This window comes from Cloeon dipterum, chromosome 2 (genome assembly GCF_949628265.1).
Source record: "Cloeon dipterum chromosome 2, ieCloDipt1.1, whole genome shotgun sequence".
Lineage (NCBI taxonomy): Eukaryota > Metazoa > Arthropoda > Insecta > Ephemeroptera > Baetidae > Cloeon > Cloeon dipterum.
The window spans coordinates 10,324,009-10,340,047 of record NC_088787.1 but is presented as its reverse complement, the minus strand read 5'-3'; the positions used below and the strand labels follow the sequence as shown (position 1 = coordinate 10,340,047).

The 16,039-nt window shown below is 35.8% G+C and overlaps 2 protein-coding genes across 4 annotated transcripts in view; one reads left to right on the top strand and one right to left on the bottom strand.

The window, feature by feature from the left end:
* Window positions 1–321: 321 nt before the first annotated feature.
* Window positions 322–6,274, bottom strand: LOC135937157 (probable methylthioribulose-1-phosphate dehydratase). The gene is made up of 4 exons (XM_065480244.1): window positions 6,134–6,274; window positions 5,108–5,193; window positions 3,848–4,163; window positions 322–713 (listed from the first exon to the last, which is right to left on the bottom strand). The coding sequence occupies exons 2-4, from the start codon at window positions 5,191–5,193 to the stop codon at window positions 408–410; spliced, it is 708 nt and encodes a 235-aa protein (XP_065336316.1). The 5' UTR covers window positions 6,134–6,274; the 3' UTR covers window positions 322–407.
* A 2,681-nt stretch (window positions 6,275–8,955) lies between these two features.
* Window positions 8,956–16,039, top strand: part of LOC135936902 (protein dead ringer-like) — a 103,242-nt gene continuing 96,158 nt past the window's right edge. The window contains exon 1 of one of the 3 annotated variants that reach the window (XM_065479908.1): window positions 8,956–9,118. In XM_065479908.1, the coding sequence (XP_065335980.1) occupies window positions 8,984–9,118 (135 nt within the window). In that variant the 5' untranslated portion in view covers window positions 8,956–8,983. Of the gene's footprint in view, window positions 9,119–12,046; window positions 12,325–16,039 lie in introns of those variants that run through there. The other 2 variants (XM_065479907.1, XM_065479909.1) reach the window with 2 other exon arrangements.

The window sequence follows — 16,039 nt, the reverse complement described above, 5'->3', positions numbered from 1 at the left end:
CGTTCCAAATTTAAAACTCCACTAAACCCTTTTGTAAATTCAATAGCAACCACTGTCAGCTGGTAGAAAGATTAATGACTGCAAAACCAACACTTTAATAAAGCGTGCTGTCGATCAGTGTCTCGTTTATCCCTCTTTCATCTTGACACTGCACATTCCTCTGTACATTGAACGCGGAGCAATTACAAATAAGTGCTCGCTCAGCATAATCAATACTGAGAAAGAAACGAATTTAGAGTAGCTTTCTGCTGCTTACAGTGAGAGAGTTCTTAAAATTGTATTCGATTTAAAAAAATGATTTACAACTAAAACTCATTAATATGCTTTTTTGATTAATTTTATTACGTCAAACGATCCAACTTAGGAAATATATCACTATATTTTGAATTAAAACTCCCCCAATCACATTAGTCATGTCCATTGCTTTTCTCCTCCGGAGCGACAGACGCATCCTGGCCCAGCTGCTTCATCTGGACCGCAACGTCAAAGAGGTAATCGTAGCATTCAGCCATAACTTTCGCTTGCTGCCAGGAATTACCCCAGACATAGAAACCGTGGCGACGCACTAATACCGCTGACGTGCCAGGGTATTTTTCCATGGCAGCGGCGAGGCTGGTTTCCAGGTCGGCTTCGAAGGGCGTGTTTTCGACAATGGGCACCACCAAAGTCTCGTTGTAGTTGAGGTTACGTCCGAGCTTTGCGTCATAAATACCCTGAGTGCAGAAAAAGAAGTTGGGCAATTATATTCATTTAAAATGTTTTGGTTTTAAAAGCCAACAAGGAAAATTTACCAAGATAAACTTGATTGCCATAAAAAAGAACAAGAAGATATATTGGCTGTTGTCCATATTTTGTGTCTTATATATATTTCACCAAAAGAGACTTCATCATCTTCCCGCATAAAAAAATATAACCCAGGAATATCCGGAATAATCTTAGATTAATCAAAATTTACCCGAAAAAATTAATCCAAAAAAATGATCCAGGATGAATACTGTATTAATCGAGATTAATCTATGAAGGTTTAAGATCAATCTAGAGATTAATCTAAAAATATATCCTCAGATTATTCTTTGGATCATTCTGAGATTAATCCAAAAAAATAATTTTTGGAATTTTCTTAGAATGAATCTAGATTAACCTTAAAATGTTTTAAAGTTAATCTAGAGATTAAATTACAAGAATATCCCTAGAATAATCCCAAAGGGGAAATTTGAATATAGTTAATAGAATATCCCCAGATTATTCTATGGATCATTCTGAGATGAATTCTCAATATTTTTTTAATGTTCCTAGAATATTCTTTAAAAAAACCCCTAAAAGAGAAGAACTTAGATATTTTTCTTACAATTAAAAACATAAAAATAAGTATGAAACATAATTTAATCAAGAAAATGAACTGCCATACTGTTAAATATTTTGAAATCGTTATCACAAAAATTATTTTTTCTCGCAAATATTTTTTAATTAATGCGATGGATTCAATTTTTATATTAAAACCTAACAAATTTTTCATTATCTTAACACAAAATTATGATGCCTTTATTTTTCAAAGTATCTGCCCAGATTAAAAAGGGTAAAAATCATAAATGCGATTGAATAAATTAATTTCTTAACACAAGGAGTCTTAATTAATGCTACCGACAAACGGGCCAATTTGAATAAAAAATCAGAAGGACAAAAAAGGGTTAAAAGGGCGATTTTAGTGTGCGCGTGGTAGCGGCGGCTGCACATGCATGCACGCACTTGCATGGAATGCCTGCTGCCTGCCTCTGTTGTGGAGCGGGGGAGGGGCGACGGGCGGTGGCAGCAGCAAGAGACTTACAAAATCCTGCTTCGCTCTCTTTGTCTAACGCGTCAACGGTCAACCGCCGTTCAAATCGAAGTTATTAACGGACGCAGGACGCCGGACGCCGCCAATAAGGGACATCACGGACGTCCCGCGGACTCGGACGGATGGCCTGGGATCTTACGGTTAACAGGGTAAGTCTCATTTTATAGATTAGCGTCCAAAGAAATAAGAACAGATCGCGCAACTTTCAAATCCAACGGATTTATGGTAAAATTACACTTTTCGCCGCTACTTGTACGGTTTTCGCCACCAATATTTTGATATGGGATCCTCTCCAGTCCCAAATGTTCTTAATTAGAACCCTATAAATAAGTTTGGGTGGCGGAAACTGTAAATCGGTGATGAAAAATATAATTTTTCCATGTAAATCGCGGTCGCTTTTTTTGTACGCTTACGAGAATTTGTATTACACATTCTGATTCAATTGGCTTCGCATGGAAAATGGAAAAATATTTTGCATGAACTTTACATACTTCTACCTTCCATTTTCCAAGCAAAGCTGATTGAAAAAAGCTTTTATTTTTTTTTCTACGAGTCGCTCCCTTTTTTTAGCTTCAAGCCGTCCGCAGATGTTTTGCACGACGGGAAAAGATACAATCGTTTAAGTTCTGCAGTTTGGGCTTCAAGATTGGCGGTGCTGGCATCGAATGAGAGAAAATTTTGTACCTGATATGATGAAAAACCAATAAATTTTAAAAATGTAACTAAATAAGTTTGTAATTATTTAAGTAATTCCCAATTAAATCGCAGTTATAACATATTTTGAAATATTCTAGGAACAATCTGAAGTAATTTTAAAAATAACTTAGGGATAATATTTGTCACACTTAATATTGACCTTAAAATAATATTAGATTAACCAAAGAATGTTCCAGGATGATCAAAAAAGAATAATCCTATGTAAAGATTTGATACGCTAAATATGAATCCCAGATCAATCCAAAGATTAATCCATAAGTATATTCTGAGAATGTTCTAGGATCATTCTTTAGAGCTTTTTGAAACAAACCCCGGCAGAATAATCCTGGAACATTCTAAGGATATTCTCTTAAATTAATCTACAGATTAATCCAGTATCACGAAAAACCGTATCATAAGTTCATATATAATTAATTTTTTAGATTAATCCTGGGCGAAATCGGTATATTCTTAGAACATTCTCAGGTGATATTTTTTTATGCGGGTTGTTAAAGCCTATGTTACTGAGCTAATAATATAAAGATACCCATCCGTACATAGATTTCAAAACAAGGAATAACTATACATAATTCTGATGCAATAAATTCCATTCGAATTTTTTTTCATTGTTTTGCAACTAAATTTTAAATTACCAAAATCACAGACAGTATGGAAACTTAGCAAAATATCTATTTTTCTTAAGGTAGACAATTAAACGTATGTTGAGTATTTTAATTAGGCGTATGAAGCGTTGCAGCACAAGAGGAGAGATACAGTATAACTTGAGTTACAATACAATCAAGTTTTTCCTAGAAGAAATATATTTCATCTAAACCTTTTCTCTTATTTGTTTTGATTCACTGCTGGTCATGGCAAAAGATTAATTTCAGTTTATATTTAACACACGTGATCAAATTAACGATTTGACAAAACTGACAAAAGGGGACTGGGATTGGACAACTGATGAAGTGACTGTTTGGTGATTTTCCCTTAGATAACAGATTTCTTTGAGGAATCCCAATTTTCCAGAAAATCTGAAACGCTTTAATTTTTAGCCCCAACTTTTATGTTTATATTTTCTGTGGCTGTTAACGCTAGAAAATCGAGTAAATTCTGGTTTTAGGGATATTTTAATTGAGTTTAGGAGTGGATTTTTATTAATAATAAAATTCTGTCCATTTCTCAATTAAAAATGAGTAAATTTACATTTGAGTATTGCCCTAAGATGCTAATTAATTGAAGGGGAACTATTAAATTAATGTAAAATTCCTATTTTTCTAAATTTTGGAAAATTCCCAATAAATATAAATTCTTTACCTTTATCATTTCAAGGTGAGTGCATCTGAACTCATTTCCTGCACTGATCAGGGTGGCAAGGACGGCGCTTTTTGAGTGCGAATGAATTACAGCTTGGGCGTTTCGTAGGCGGTAGGCACACATGAAAAGGGGTGTGCATTGACTTTTCTTCAGCTTCTTGCTCGGCGGCGGCACTAACAAGTCCTCGCCTTCGAGGTTCTGGATGAAAAGGTCTTCAGGCTGAATACATTCTTTCTGCACGCCGGAGGGGGCGATAAAGATTTGGTCGCCCTTTCGAATGCTGATTCCACCACCTGATCCAGTTACCCATCCGAGTCTGAGGAAAAAACAACAAAATTTATTTAAAACATTGAATGTGCTCGAAATATTGGGAGCAGTGTTTTTTTACTTGAAACATTCAGCTCATCAAATTGGCCCTTTTAGATTTTGAGTGAAAAAGGGTTTGATTAGAATTCAAGTGTGATTTTGTACAGAAGTTTTAAAATTGCGTTATTTGGGCTCTTTTGGTGTCTAGTAGGGAATCTAGACGTTCAGAAAAAGTTAATATTATTGTTTAGAATACATAGCAGAGGCGAAGAATCACCCCCCACTCCAAAATTTATAAATTAAGTGTTTTAATGGTATTTTCATATTAATTCTTTCTCGAAAAAAAAGACTGGAATCAGTGAGACACAAAGCTACATAAAAATTGCAGTCAGCAATTCATGTCCAGCTCAGTCTGTTGAATTTTCATTTCTAAATTTGATTAATTTTGCCTTAATTTTTAGATAGGGCCAATCTTAAATGAAAAATATACATGCATTGCTTGTTAAATCTCGATTCGACTTAAAATTTTCCATTTCTAGACATTTGTCAACTCGATCAGGCAACATCCGTGCTGTCGTGTGTCTTGCTTTTGATGACAAAATTTTGTTTACCTTTTAGAAAGATTCTTAATGGATCTGGCGCCCACTCTGATTGAAATATCATGGGAGTTTATTTATTAAAATTTTAAATTTATCAGATTTATGCCCATTTAAGGTTTTTTTAACTTGTTCTGCTTTGCTTCTTGCGTGCACGAAAAGTGACTTAAGTAAAAAAATACGTTCATCTAAATTTAGGATTCTTTTCCAATTAAATTACCGGCTCGAAAAATATTTTTATCTGTTCTTCAGTCCGAGAAAGATTTTTCCTATCTACAAGCACTCGTTTTTAGTAAATTTTTTTATCCTTCTATATCAAGACTTGTCGATTGTGTACCCATGAAGATAAAAGGCTTACCCGTAGAAAAGTCTGCAGAGTTGGGGTATCAATTCTTTGGGCTCCAGCTCACTTCCATCTTGATACGAGAGTGCTGACGAACTCATCTGTAATAATGATAATTAGGATAATTAGAACCGGAAGTTTATTTTGCAAATGGTGCAGAGGACTGAATTAGATTATTACTGTAATTTTTACTGTTTGAGACAAAAATGAATGACAGCAATGAAAAAAATAAAAACATTAAAAAATGGTTGTAACAATAATTATTATGATCATAGTACATACATCACTAATAAATAGTTTGGGTACGCCTGCCGAATTAGTTTAACTTAAATAGTTTTACAAGAACTAAAATCAACTTAACCAGTTTACTGGAACTAAAATGCCAAGTAAGTAAAAGTGTTAAAGGCATGTGTGTCAGGCTAAATTGAAAGCTATCTGTATTGTTCAACATCTACCTACCTATCTTATTTAGTCCTAAATATAATACCCATTTGGCTTTTTAACTACACGACATAATATGTACCATAGCAGCGACATTCAATTATTGCTCAACGCAATTAAACTGTTAGATTTTTTGTTCACGTGCCTGATGCGTGATTGTGCCCAGATTGTGCCTGATCTCCTCTTACACACGACGTCCATAATACATTTCAACACACAAAAATAAATCATCTTTCTATGGATATTTGGTCATTGCAATGCTTCCAGTAAACTAATAAATAATACAAGGTGTTTTTATGTGTCTATGTACTCAATCATAGCCACATAGATGTCTCGAGGAAAATATTATTAAAAAATTGCGTTTTGCAGTGTGCTTCAAGAAAAACAACACCTGAAAAATTGTAGTGATAAATGTACTGTAAAAATCTTAAGTGCTTCCAAACATTCGTCGATCATGCAGCCTTTTAACACAAGATATGTAATTTACCATTAGTATGTACAACAAGATTTAATAATAAACTGATTTGACAGAACCACATGACTCTACTGCTTGTATCATCATCTCACACTCAGAGCATACGTGTCCAATACGTCCAATACCTTTAGTATGAAGTGTTGTCACCTCTTTAAAAATGACTGAAAGAATGAAATTAATCACTAGGTCTTATTGCAAAGACACGAACCACGAGATTTTGTTTTGCTTACAAACACAACAATCAACAATGATAAACCAGATGGGAGCATAGTAGTTACATCTGACAGCTACAGGTGGCACCACCACACTGCAAACTGCAAAGAGCGCGAGTGATATTATGTACTGCAGGCGAAAATTTTCCACCATGCGAATCAATTTCACGGATACGGTCAGTCATGTCTGTTAAGTGTGTCTGTGGCAGAATTAATTAAATGAGAAAATATCTATGATCGCAAGCTTACCCAATCTTTTTGCGTTTTTTCTTTTCATTAAAGTATAAAAAATTGAGAACTGAAACCGTCTATGGATTATTTTCCTCACAATCCAACCTAATCAAGAAATCCGCTGGACAAGACAAGAATTATTTTAATATATGGTATTGAAATTTCTTGAAATATCACGTAAGATATTTCACATGAGATTGTGGAGCCGTTGGAAATGTTTAAAAGACGTTAGATATGGGGGTAAAGTCAGTGTTTACCGATTTTGCAATGCGCAAAAATGAACCACTGGGTTTTTGCGCAAAAACCAGCTGTAAAAACCCACCAGTTCTGATTGAGAACTATATCTGACAGTGTCTTTTTTGTTGAAATATGGAAATTCAGTGAACATCACGATTGCAAAATTCCTTTTAAACTCCATTTAAAACAATGCTAATTTCTTTTTGAGGCTGAATTTTTCGAAAATTCACAGCGCTACCTATATACTTGTTTTTCTCTATGAAAACGATTGTTATAGGATCTAATTTGTGTGTGTGGAAGGATTTCGCTTGGAATCTACCTATCATTCACAAATCATTCGTCTTTGAAAAGGAATCCCGAATGTCACCGACCGCTTACAATTATTAATAGTTAAAAAGATATTTTTTTTAAAGACCACCCAAATGCATAATAGCTTTTATGGCATTTCCGATAAATTCCATAAATTCCAAAGCTTTTTGGGGGAATTGGAGGAATTCCCCTTTTTTGACTATAGAGTCCCCTGAGAGCCACAATGCAATTATACTCTCCTTTGAAACCATTTATTTGTTGCAACTTGACAGCTGGACTACATTTTGTCCGGGGCACGACGACAACATCATCCGGCGATTATACTTTCGTAATTTACGTCGGAATTTTATCTGTAACCCCAAATTTTATGCATATGATTACTTAGAAAAATAAACGAGCTTTTCAGTGGCGTGCTTAAAATTATTTTTGGTCTCAAACTTTTCAAGTAATAGCGGCGCGCGAAAAGAAAATATAAAATTTCCAAATATTGACATTTTTGCACATCTCAAATCGCGGGTTCTAACCATCAGAATTGCAAAAACTACCCACCGTTGGACTCGTATCGACCTACCCTAACCAGCTGAAAGGTTTTGGGGTGCTTTTACCCCCTACCCGTAAGTTTATATGCTTAAACCCCCTCAAAAAAGTAAAAAAAGTCTAGCGTCTTTGGGGTAGGGGGTAAAAGCACCCATAAACCTATCAGATGGTTAGGGTAGGTCGAGACGAGTCCAACGGTGGGTAGTTTTTGCAATTCTGATGGTTAGAACCCGAGATTTGAGATTTGCAAACATGTCAATATTTGAAAATTTTCTATTTTCTTTTCTCGCGCTGCTATTACTAAAAAAGTTTGAGACCAAAAAATTTTTAAGCACACCACTGGAAAGCTTGTTTATTTTTCTAGGTAATCATATGCATAACATATCAAATTCCGACGTAAATTACGAAAGTAAAATCGCCGGATGATATTGTCGTCGTGCCGGACGCCCGACACGAATCCTTAAATTCAAAATATCTCGCGATCTAGCAGAGTCTCCATCGATTTCTCTTCACTATTCGATTCTACGCATTCAGGGCTACATTTTTTTACGCTTTCATGAAAAAAATCCGAGGGGGCGTATTTTGCAATATTTTTAACCAAACATTTTGCATGCGAATTTGTGACCTTGACCTTTGACTTACAAAATTTTGACCAACTGCAAACTTGTTCTACTTAAAGAGGAATGATACTGGAAAATGCTTGTTGCCAATGCATAAACTCGTCCCTTAGGATTCAGTTAAAGCCTAAATTGACCTAAGAAGCGCTGTAATTTTTCGATAAAATTGGCTGGAAAGTTACAGTGCTTTTCAAATGGCAATGGCTGTCTCCTTACTTGAACTCCGATTTAATTTCAAAACCAAGAGTTTCCCCAATAAGTGGCATACACCGTTGAACAGATCTCGACGAGAGGAATCGGAATATGCCAAGAAAATATGTTCGAGCACTGTAAATTTTGGAGAAAATTGGCAAAATTTGAATTTTTAGTGTAGGAAGGTCATTTTTTATTATTGCAAATTGTTGAACAAATTGTTTATCGGTCAATTGTTTAAGGCATCCAATAATTTAAATAATTTTCAATTGTTGCCCAGTATCATTCCACTTTAATGGAAAGGATTATTGTGAAAATAGAACAAGGAATATTCTTTACATAATCAAACAGCATTACTTCCCACATGTGGCTAAAATTAAATTTGGGTGCATTCGGATCGTGATCGTGATTGGCCAGAGAGAAGACAAGTCGGCCAACCGCAGTTCCATTGTTTCCTAGTCTCACATAAATGTCTCGATCCCCATATTATTCACAGCTGGCCACGCAGTTTGGCACGGTCATGCATTATTTAGTTTCCCGCGCGATATCTTGGCTTATCAATTTATGTTTGTGGACCGTCGTTCCAGCGTTATTTAACAGTGTTTTTAAAGCGAAATTAGTGCACAACTAATACGGTGTCATGATGTGCTTCGAGGAAATCTCGTCTGGTCCTGGTCTGGTCCCTCTGGTCTTGTTATGCACCTTTATCAGTCAACCAAGATGCGGCACAGGAAAACCCAGTATGTATGTACATAAATGCAGCCCGATCCCGCCGGTAAGTACATACATACACATACTAATATTGGTGTGTAGATAGCATATTATTATATATAATTGTCCTATATACATACATACATACAAAAGAATTGGCCTGCTCATTGTCAGATCAATCACAAATAATGCGCACCGATTTCTGAGAATTTATAAATTGATTTTAAAATACATTTTTCTTGCTCAATTTATATGTGTACCGCGTGTATAAACCATGTCATTGTTGGTGCTCAGTGCGAGAAAAATTAACCTGGTATGTATATGGGGTATTTATTGGGTAAAGACATAAAATTGTCAATTGAGTCTCTTTTGACCAGGGGAAAATAATAAAATTCCTTTATTATAGTGGTGAATTTTGTGAGACATAATAGTCATAGATAAAAAAACATGTTCTGAAAAATTTACCCCGAAGGCTAAAATGACTTGCACAATTTTTTCCTTAGAAAACTTCAACACAAATAATAAAGAGTCTAGTTGGTTTCTTTTGACTCAAAAATTCTTTTATACACATTTCAGGTTCGATTTCTTATTATTGATCTGTTGTGATGGTCATCGTATCTGACTTCAGAGGTGACCCCCAGCATGTTACGAGGGGGAATTATCAATTTATCGTGCAATTTTTTTATTTTCTCACTTTTTACCCCAGCATATATAAATGATATTAAATCATAGATTTTTAGGCTGTTTTAATATGTGTAAGAGTGATAAAAAATGGTCAATGCCTAGATTATTCCATTATAAATTTTTACTCTCTGAAGTATTACGTTGATATAATTGTTTTTTATGTAATATATGCCTGCACGGCCAAAAAAATCTTTGCATTAAAATAATAGCATAAGCGGCAATGTCTTTATTTTGCCAAAAATGGTTATTGCTATATGCGAATTTTTTAATTTTTTTCAGAGCTTGTCAAAAATCCACGAGTTAGTTTACAAAATATTTTTTGTTGCAGCCAAAAAAAGCAAAAAAAAAAACGGATTTTTCGGAACACTGCATGCAGCAGCTGCGAGAAGCGAGCATACAGAGCTGATCAGCCGCTGCAATAGGTCCGTCTCTATAATTAATTATTTTTCTGATTAAACTCGCGAAGATTTCTACCAGAGTAACATTTTTGGAAAGAACGAAAAATTGTCTTTAATTAGGTGTTAATTAGATCGAGAGCGTTGACTATGCCAAGAGGGCAGCGGCTGATCTTGACCTTTAGTTGAATTTAAAACACATTAAGTCCAACCTTCTCGTGAAATCGTACACAAACTGACCTCAATGGTGTCAATCCGTCTATTCGTGGCAAAATTATAAAGTCCAATAACTAAACGTCTTTGTAACGTTTTTAGTATTATTATTATTATTCATTTTATTGGACACCATCGGTGTACAACTAACATTTTTAGTACATTTTAAATTTTTAAATTCAACCAACAACTCGGGGAAAATCAACGTTTGAACAAACTTCCAGAATTTTTTAGCTGCGTGCAGTATTTTTCATTAGCTATTGCATAAAAAATGACTAATTAAATTATAACATTGTAGTTTAAGTCTAGATCTTTGCTCTTTTCGGCAAGCTCATAATGAACTTTTGCATCAAGAATTGTGATATTTATCTTGGGTAAAATAATCATTGCATTAACTGTATGAGGGAGCGAAATAATGAGAAAAAATGAAATTGTATACCGACTTCTCGTACAAGCCCGCATCGATTCATTCAAGGATGCGGCCGGATTTTATTTTGCGCCAGATCGATCTATTTTTTTCGGTTCTAATTGGCGCAAAAGCTTTGGTCTTGAAAAAATATAGTTCAATTCTTAGTTTAGAAATTAATTGGTCATTAACAATTTTCCGCTAAACTTATTATAAACCGAGATATTAATTAAAAACGCCAATTTTACAATATTTGAAATATTAAATCAACTAAAAATACGACAGTTGTATAACTAGTAAAAATATAATGCCTTCATTGATCTGGAAATTACCAACGTCAAAAGAAAATATTGATCTAAATATTTCCATTTTTTATTTTTTATTTAAACTTCGAACGCAAGAATATCAGTTCCTTCCTGATTTTTTTCCGGTTCAGATGTCTCCATTCCACTGCGTTTTAAAAATATAAATAAATGTATACTCAATTATCGTTTCATATGATTGCTACCTTTTTAAAATCGATTTTAATTTAGGATACTGGTGTACGGCACAAATTTTCCCGCGCTTGAAATTCAATTTTTGTGAATGAGAATCCAAGAGCGGTTCTTTCGTGATTTGTCACGCACCCCCAGCATCGCGCCAGTCAATACATCCAATACATCATTGTCAAAGCACGCTAAAGCGGTGTCTACAAAGAAAAAACGTGAAAGGTCCGACTTGCGAGCGAAATTTTAAAATTGAAGCAGAACCTCCTTTTGATGCACAGCCTTTTTTTTCTGGAACGGGACCTCACCTCCTGTTGCCGCGCAATAATGTCAAAAAGCAAATCGAGCGCCCCTGCAGCAAAATGTAAAACTGCACCTCCGCGCTGCCGCGCAAAATCGTCAAAAGGCAATAATAATTTTTATTTTGAAATCTTTAAATAAATATTATGTGAAAAAAATATGAAAGAGTGTTATGTATTGATAGGAAATACAATGCAATCAATGGAAATTGCTCGGGGCATTAACGTACATAAATTAAAAAGCGGTTCTTGCACGCGAAATTCACTATGGTCGCCGTCAATTTCCTAGCCTCGTAGCCCTCATAGCCTCTCGAATCTGGATGTACCTGCTGTGATCAAACTGCTGTGATTGGCCGAATCGAACAATATTAAAAAGTCGATTTCCCGAGCGGTGTATAGCGACTGTAGCCACGCCCCCGATGGCTGATTGGTTTGCTGGGATCTGCCTCCTTAGAGCCGCGCCACCGAAAGCAGCAAGAAGGAAGCGAGTGTTAGCAGTCGCGGTATAGCGTCAGTCCGGTTAGCCAGGCCTATCGCGTTATCCCGCTCTTGTATCCGTACTTCCGTACAGAGCAGACCAGCGTTCTTCATCCGAACTTAGCAAGCACTTGTTCCAGATCCAGTCGATCGTCGAGTAGAACCGCGACCATCACTTGATAGTGTCGTGCTAGGAGGACTTTACTAATTTTCGGTACATATCCGATATCAAAATTCGGGTCAAAAACAAGTCACCTCATTCCGTCGCTCGAACGACTCTTTTCATGGAAAAGAGCGACGAAAGCCGAGCCGTGAGTACCAATTTAATTCATTTATTTATACTTTACAGGGTTCCGAAAAACCCGGGGTTTTTACATTGTTTTTTTTTTAGTTTTTAAATTTGCTATTCACTGCATTTTTTCAAGAAACGAAGAAATTTAACCCTCATGCACTCGTCAATTTTTAAAAATGCAGCACTACCTTTTTAGCGTTAAAAAAAACGACCAAAAAACAAAATTTAATCATTTTCCAGCATTTATTTATTTTTGATACTGGAGCCTTGGGTAAAATAGTGGGTTTTATTGGGTTTTTAGCCTGGCTAAACCTGATAAAACCCGGGTAGATTTTATCCAGGTGGGGAAAATTCGGAACCCTGACTTACAATTTATGCAAAAACAATTTGGGCGCCGAATTGGAATTTCCAAGCGCGGCGGTAAACGCTGCGAAGCTGCGAACAATTATCATCTAAAAATGTGTAAATAAGAATGGTATAGTTTTTTATAAACCCTTATTCATTTCTATTCTGAAATATTTGATTTTTTTGTCGGTCAGTTGAACCTGAAATAATTCAGAGATGTTATTTCCTCAATTAATTGATTTCTTAATTTTAACTATTTGATGAATCGTGACTTATACAAGGAATGAGTCATGCTTTGCTTGAATCGTTTTTGTTAAATACAACAAAAAATTCCAATGTTCTGATGTCGATTTATAAAATTCTCGGATAAGCTATTTTATTATTATAATAAAAATCTTGTCCCAGCTTTTTATTTTACGAGGTTGCTACAGGGAGAGGCTTTTATGCTGGTAGAACCTGCAGGGAGGCTTTTATATTCTAGCATCCCCTAGTAGATAGGAAGGCGGGATAAAATAATAAAAAGAGGTCATCGACATGAAGGATTTTCGTTGATAAAAAAAATGATCGGTCGCGAGGTGTTTCATTTGAACAAAGTCATAAGTCATACTTCCTTTAAAATCGTTTTCTCCCCTGTGTGAGCGAGCGAGAAGCGAGCGGCGAGCGGCTCCAAAAACAAATAGCGCTTGATGCGCGCAGAGCTTTTCCTCACGGTACGCATTGAAATTTTAAATGCAAATATTGCCCAGTCGGTAAATATTAATTTATGCTGGGTGTCACCATTATTAGATATATTGTGTTAGTCTTCAACATTTTTATGACTGTCCCTTCCGAGAAATCTATGAAATCGGTGTGGTTTTTTTTACAAACAACCAATAATTCGTGTTCATTCAGTCCGCGACCAATTTTTGGGCACTTGAGCGAGTAAAATAAAATCTGCTTTTGAATGCTTTTATAACTATAGCAAATAAACGCGGTTTTCCATTTTTGTGCCTCTGGATGAGATATCACAATTTTTGACGCGTCAAGTATTAATTAATTCGAGGAAATTCAAAAAATCTATTTTTTCCCTAGAATCTAGTATCTATATTTTTGCCAAGTTGAGTTAATAAAAAAATTCCTAGAGTTAAAATACACAAATAGAGTATATTTTGAAAAGAGGAGGGCGTATAACAGTTAAAATATATAAGTATGTTGATGTGCACTGCCAAACTACCTGCGAAGTTGCGCAGGGAAATAAGTTAACAATGAAAATATCTCGTTTCCTTGTCGCCGATTGATCAAAACTGGTAAAATTCGAAGAATGCCATTCGTTGAGGTCTCCGTAACTAAGTGTACTCTCGATTAAAGAATGAAAGGGTTCAAGAGGTTCGTCGGTGTCTTTCATGGGAAATCCATTATGTGCCTTGGGAATCAACCGACCCATGTAGTGGTTTGATGTCCAGCGATTCAAATATTTTGGGGTAAATCCGCGGGTTGTTTACCACATTCTCAAGTGAATGGCAATGCTATAAATTTTTCTGATCGAAGCTGCACGCATTCAATGAATTCCGAGACTGTTGACTTGCCTGATAATTATATTATTTTTGATCAAAAATTCACTGAATCTTGTAAACATTCTGTTTCGCTTTTTACGGAGTTTATTCCCCGTACCTTTAAAATTTATATCTGCCTGGGTGGCCAAAAAGTACACGCAAAAGATTGAAATCATCAGGGACGGAAAGCATAAGAATAAAATAAATAGTTCAAAAATAAATGCTTACAGAACATCGAGGCCACCCTCATGAAATTTAAGGGTTCTCAAGAATCACAATCAGCCAATCGCATTTGAAGGGTTCCAATTTATTTTTATACGGCAGCGGCTTATCAAAAGTGGCAATAAACGCTCCATCACTCACAGGCGGCAAAATGACAAAAAATACTGGTCATTCTGAACACCTGATATCACTTATGTTCGTCCAAAGAACCATCAAAAAATCAGCGGGGAATCCGCTTTTTTGATAAATAAGCTTTCGGCGACGGCTTCTTATCAGCCCCGTCAATTATGCGTATACAGTATGCACATATTTTCGCTGCTTATCATAATACGACTCACTGATGGTGGCCGTCTTAAAATCTACCAGCCCTCTGAATCGAATAAAGTGTTGTTCTCACACTGTCGGGAGTCTTCTTATCAAAATTATTGTTGCTTAACTTTTCAAAAAGAGTGTGGAGCAACATGAACTTCGAATGTAATAAACAAGATTGCAACAATGCTACAAATTATCGAAAAAATTCATCACAATGAATTAAGAAATAAATTTTGTATTATTAAGATTTTAATCCGCAAAATCTCTTAAAAGATGTTGCCACCGTATAATGACGCAACTCTGTTGCGATTAATGACTCAGTCCCGCCGCATTCTTAACTTAAAATTTGATGTGCTCGAACAACAAATTGATGCACTCAGTCAGTCTATTATCTTTATTTAATCTTGCGAAATGCACGGCTGAATTGTGATGAAATAGAACTGCGCAGCTGATTAAATTTCATGAGGTACAATGGTACAATTTTTTATTACACTAAAAATTGAAAAATATAATAAATTTTCTTTTCGGATTTCTTGTGAAATTGATTTAATGACTTTTATGAGGAAAAATCTTGTGGAATGCAATCTTGTAACGAGCACTAGCACTCCCTTGAGAGAGCCAACACGAGCCGCCTTTGCCTTCGTCAACGTGTGCACAATGCGTTTGCGTTCGGCTCGGCCAGCTTGATAACTTAGTCGATCCCTCTCTGCACATTTGTGATTGTATTCGTGGGAAAGGGTGAATTTACCCCCATAGTGACCACCCACGCAATCGATGTGTTTGCATTTTCATCCCCGGTATTTGCAGCTGCGCGGGAGAGAAATGATAATAAAATGCTGCTGTTTGTTATTAAAAGCAATGCAGTAACTGCCGCCACAGCTGCGCTGCTGCTCTATTTTCAATCAAAGCTCGCGTACCGTGTATTAAGACTGTCAATCCCGGCGGCACGCGTCGACTGTGCAAATGCTCCCATTCTCATCCTCGCATTATTTTCTTTTCATTCATTTACCAGGTGACGAGTGACGTTCAATCACATTCCACGTACACAATCGATGATTTCATGCAGTCTCACTCAAAAACTGGTTTCTTATTAAACGAAAATCTAATTCTAACTTGTTCGAAACCGGTGAAATTTTTAATTAATTTATTTTACTTGTTCAGTACGTGAATACTCTTCCGTAAGCGCAGAGTTTGTTAGCCTTTATTGACCTTGGACTAATTTTTTCGAGATACCAGCACCACCAGGTGCAATAAAAGGGCGCTAAAAATTCGCACGCTCTGCAGCTACTGGTATTAAGCTGCCGATTTTTAAACGATTTACCG

Coding starts and splice junctions, on each gene's coding strand:
- LOC135937157 (XM_065480244.1), bottom strand. CDS start 5,193: ATGAGTTCGTCAGCACTCTCGTATCAAGATGGAAGTGAGCTGGAGCCC. Junction 4,164..5,107: donor CTCTGCAGACTTTTCTACGG/GTAAGCCTTTTA, acceptor TTTTTTCCTCAG/ACTCGGATGGGTAACTGGAT. Junction 714..3,847: donor CTCACCTTGAAATGATAAAG/GTAAAGAATTTA, acceptor TTCTGCACTCAG/GGTATTTATGACGCAAAGCT.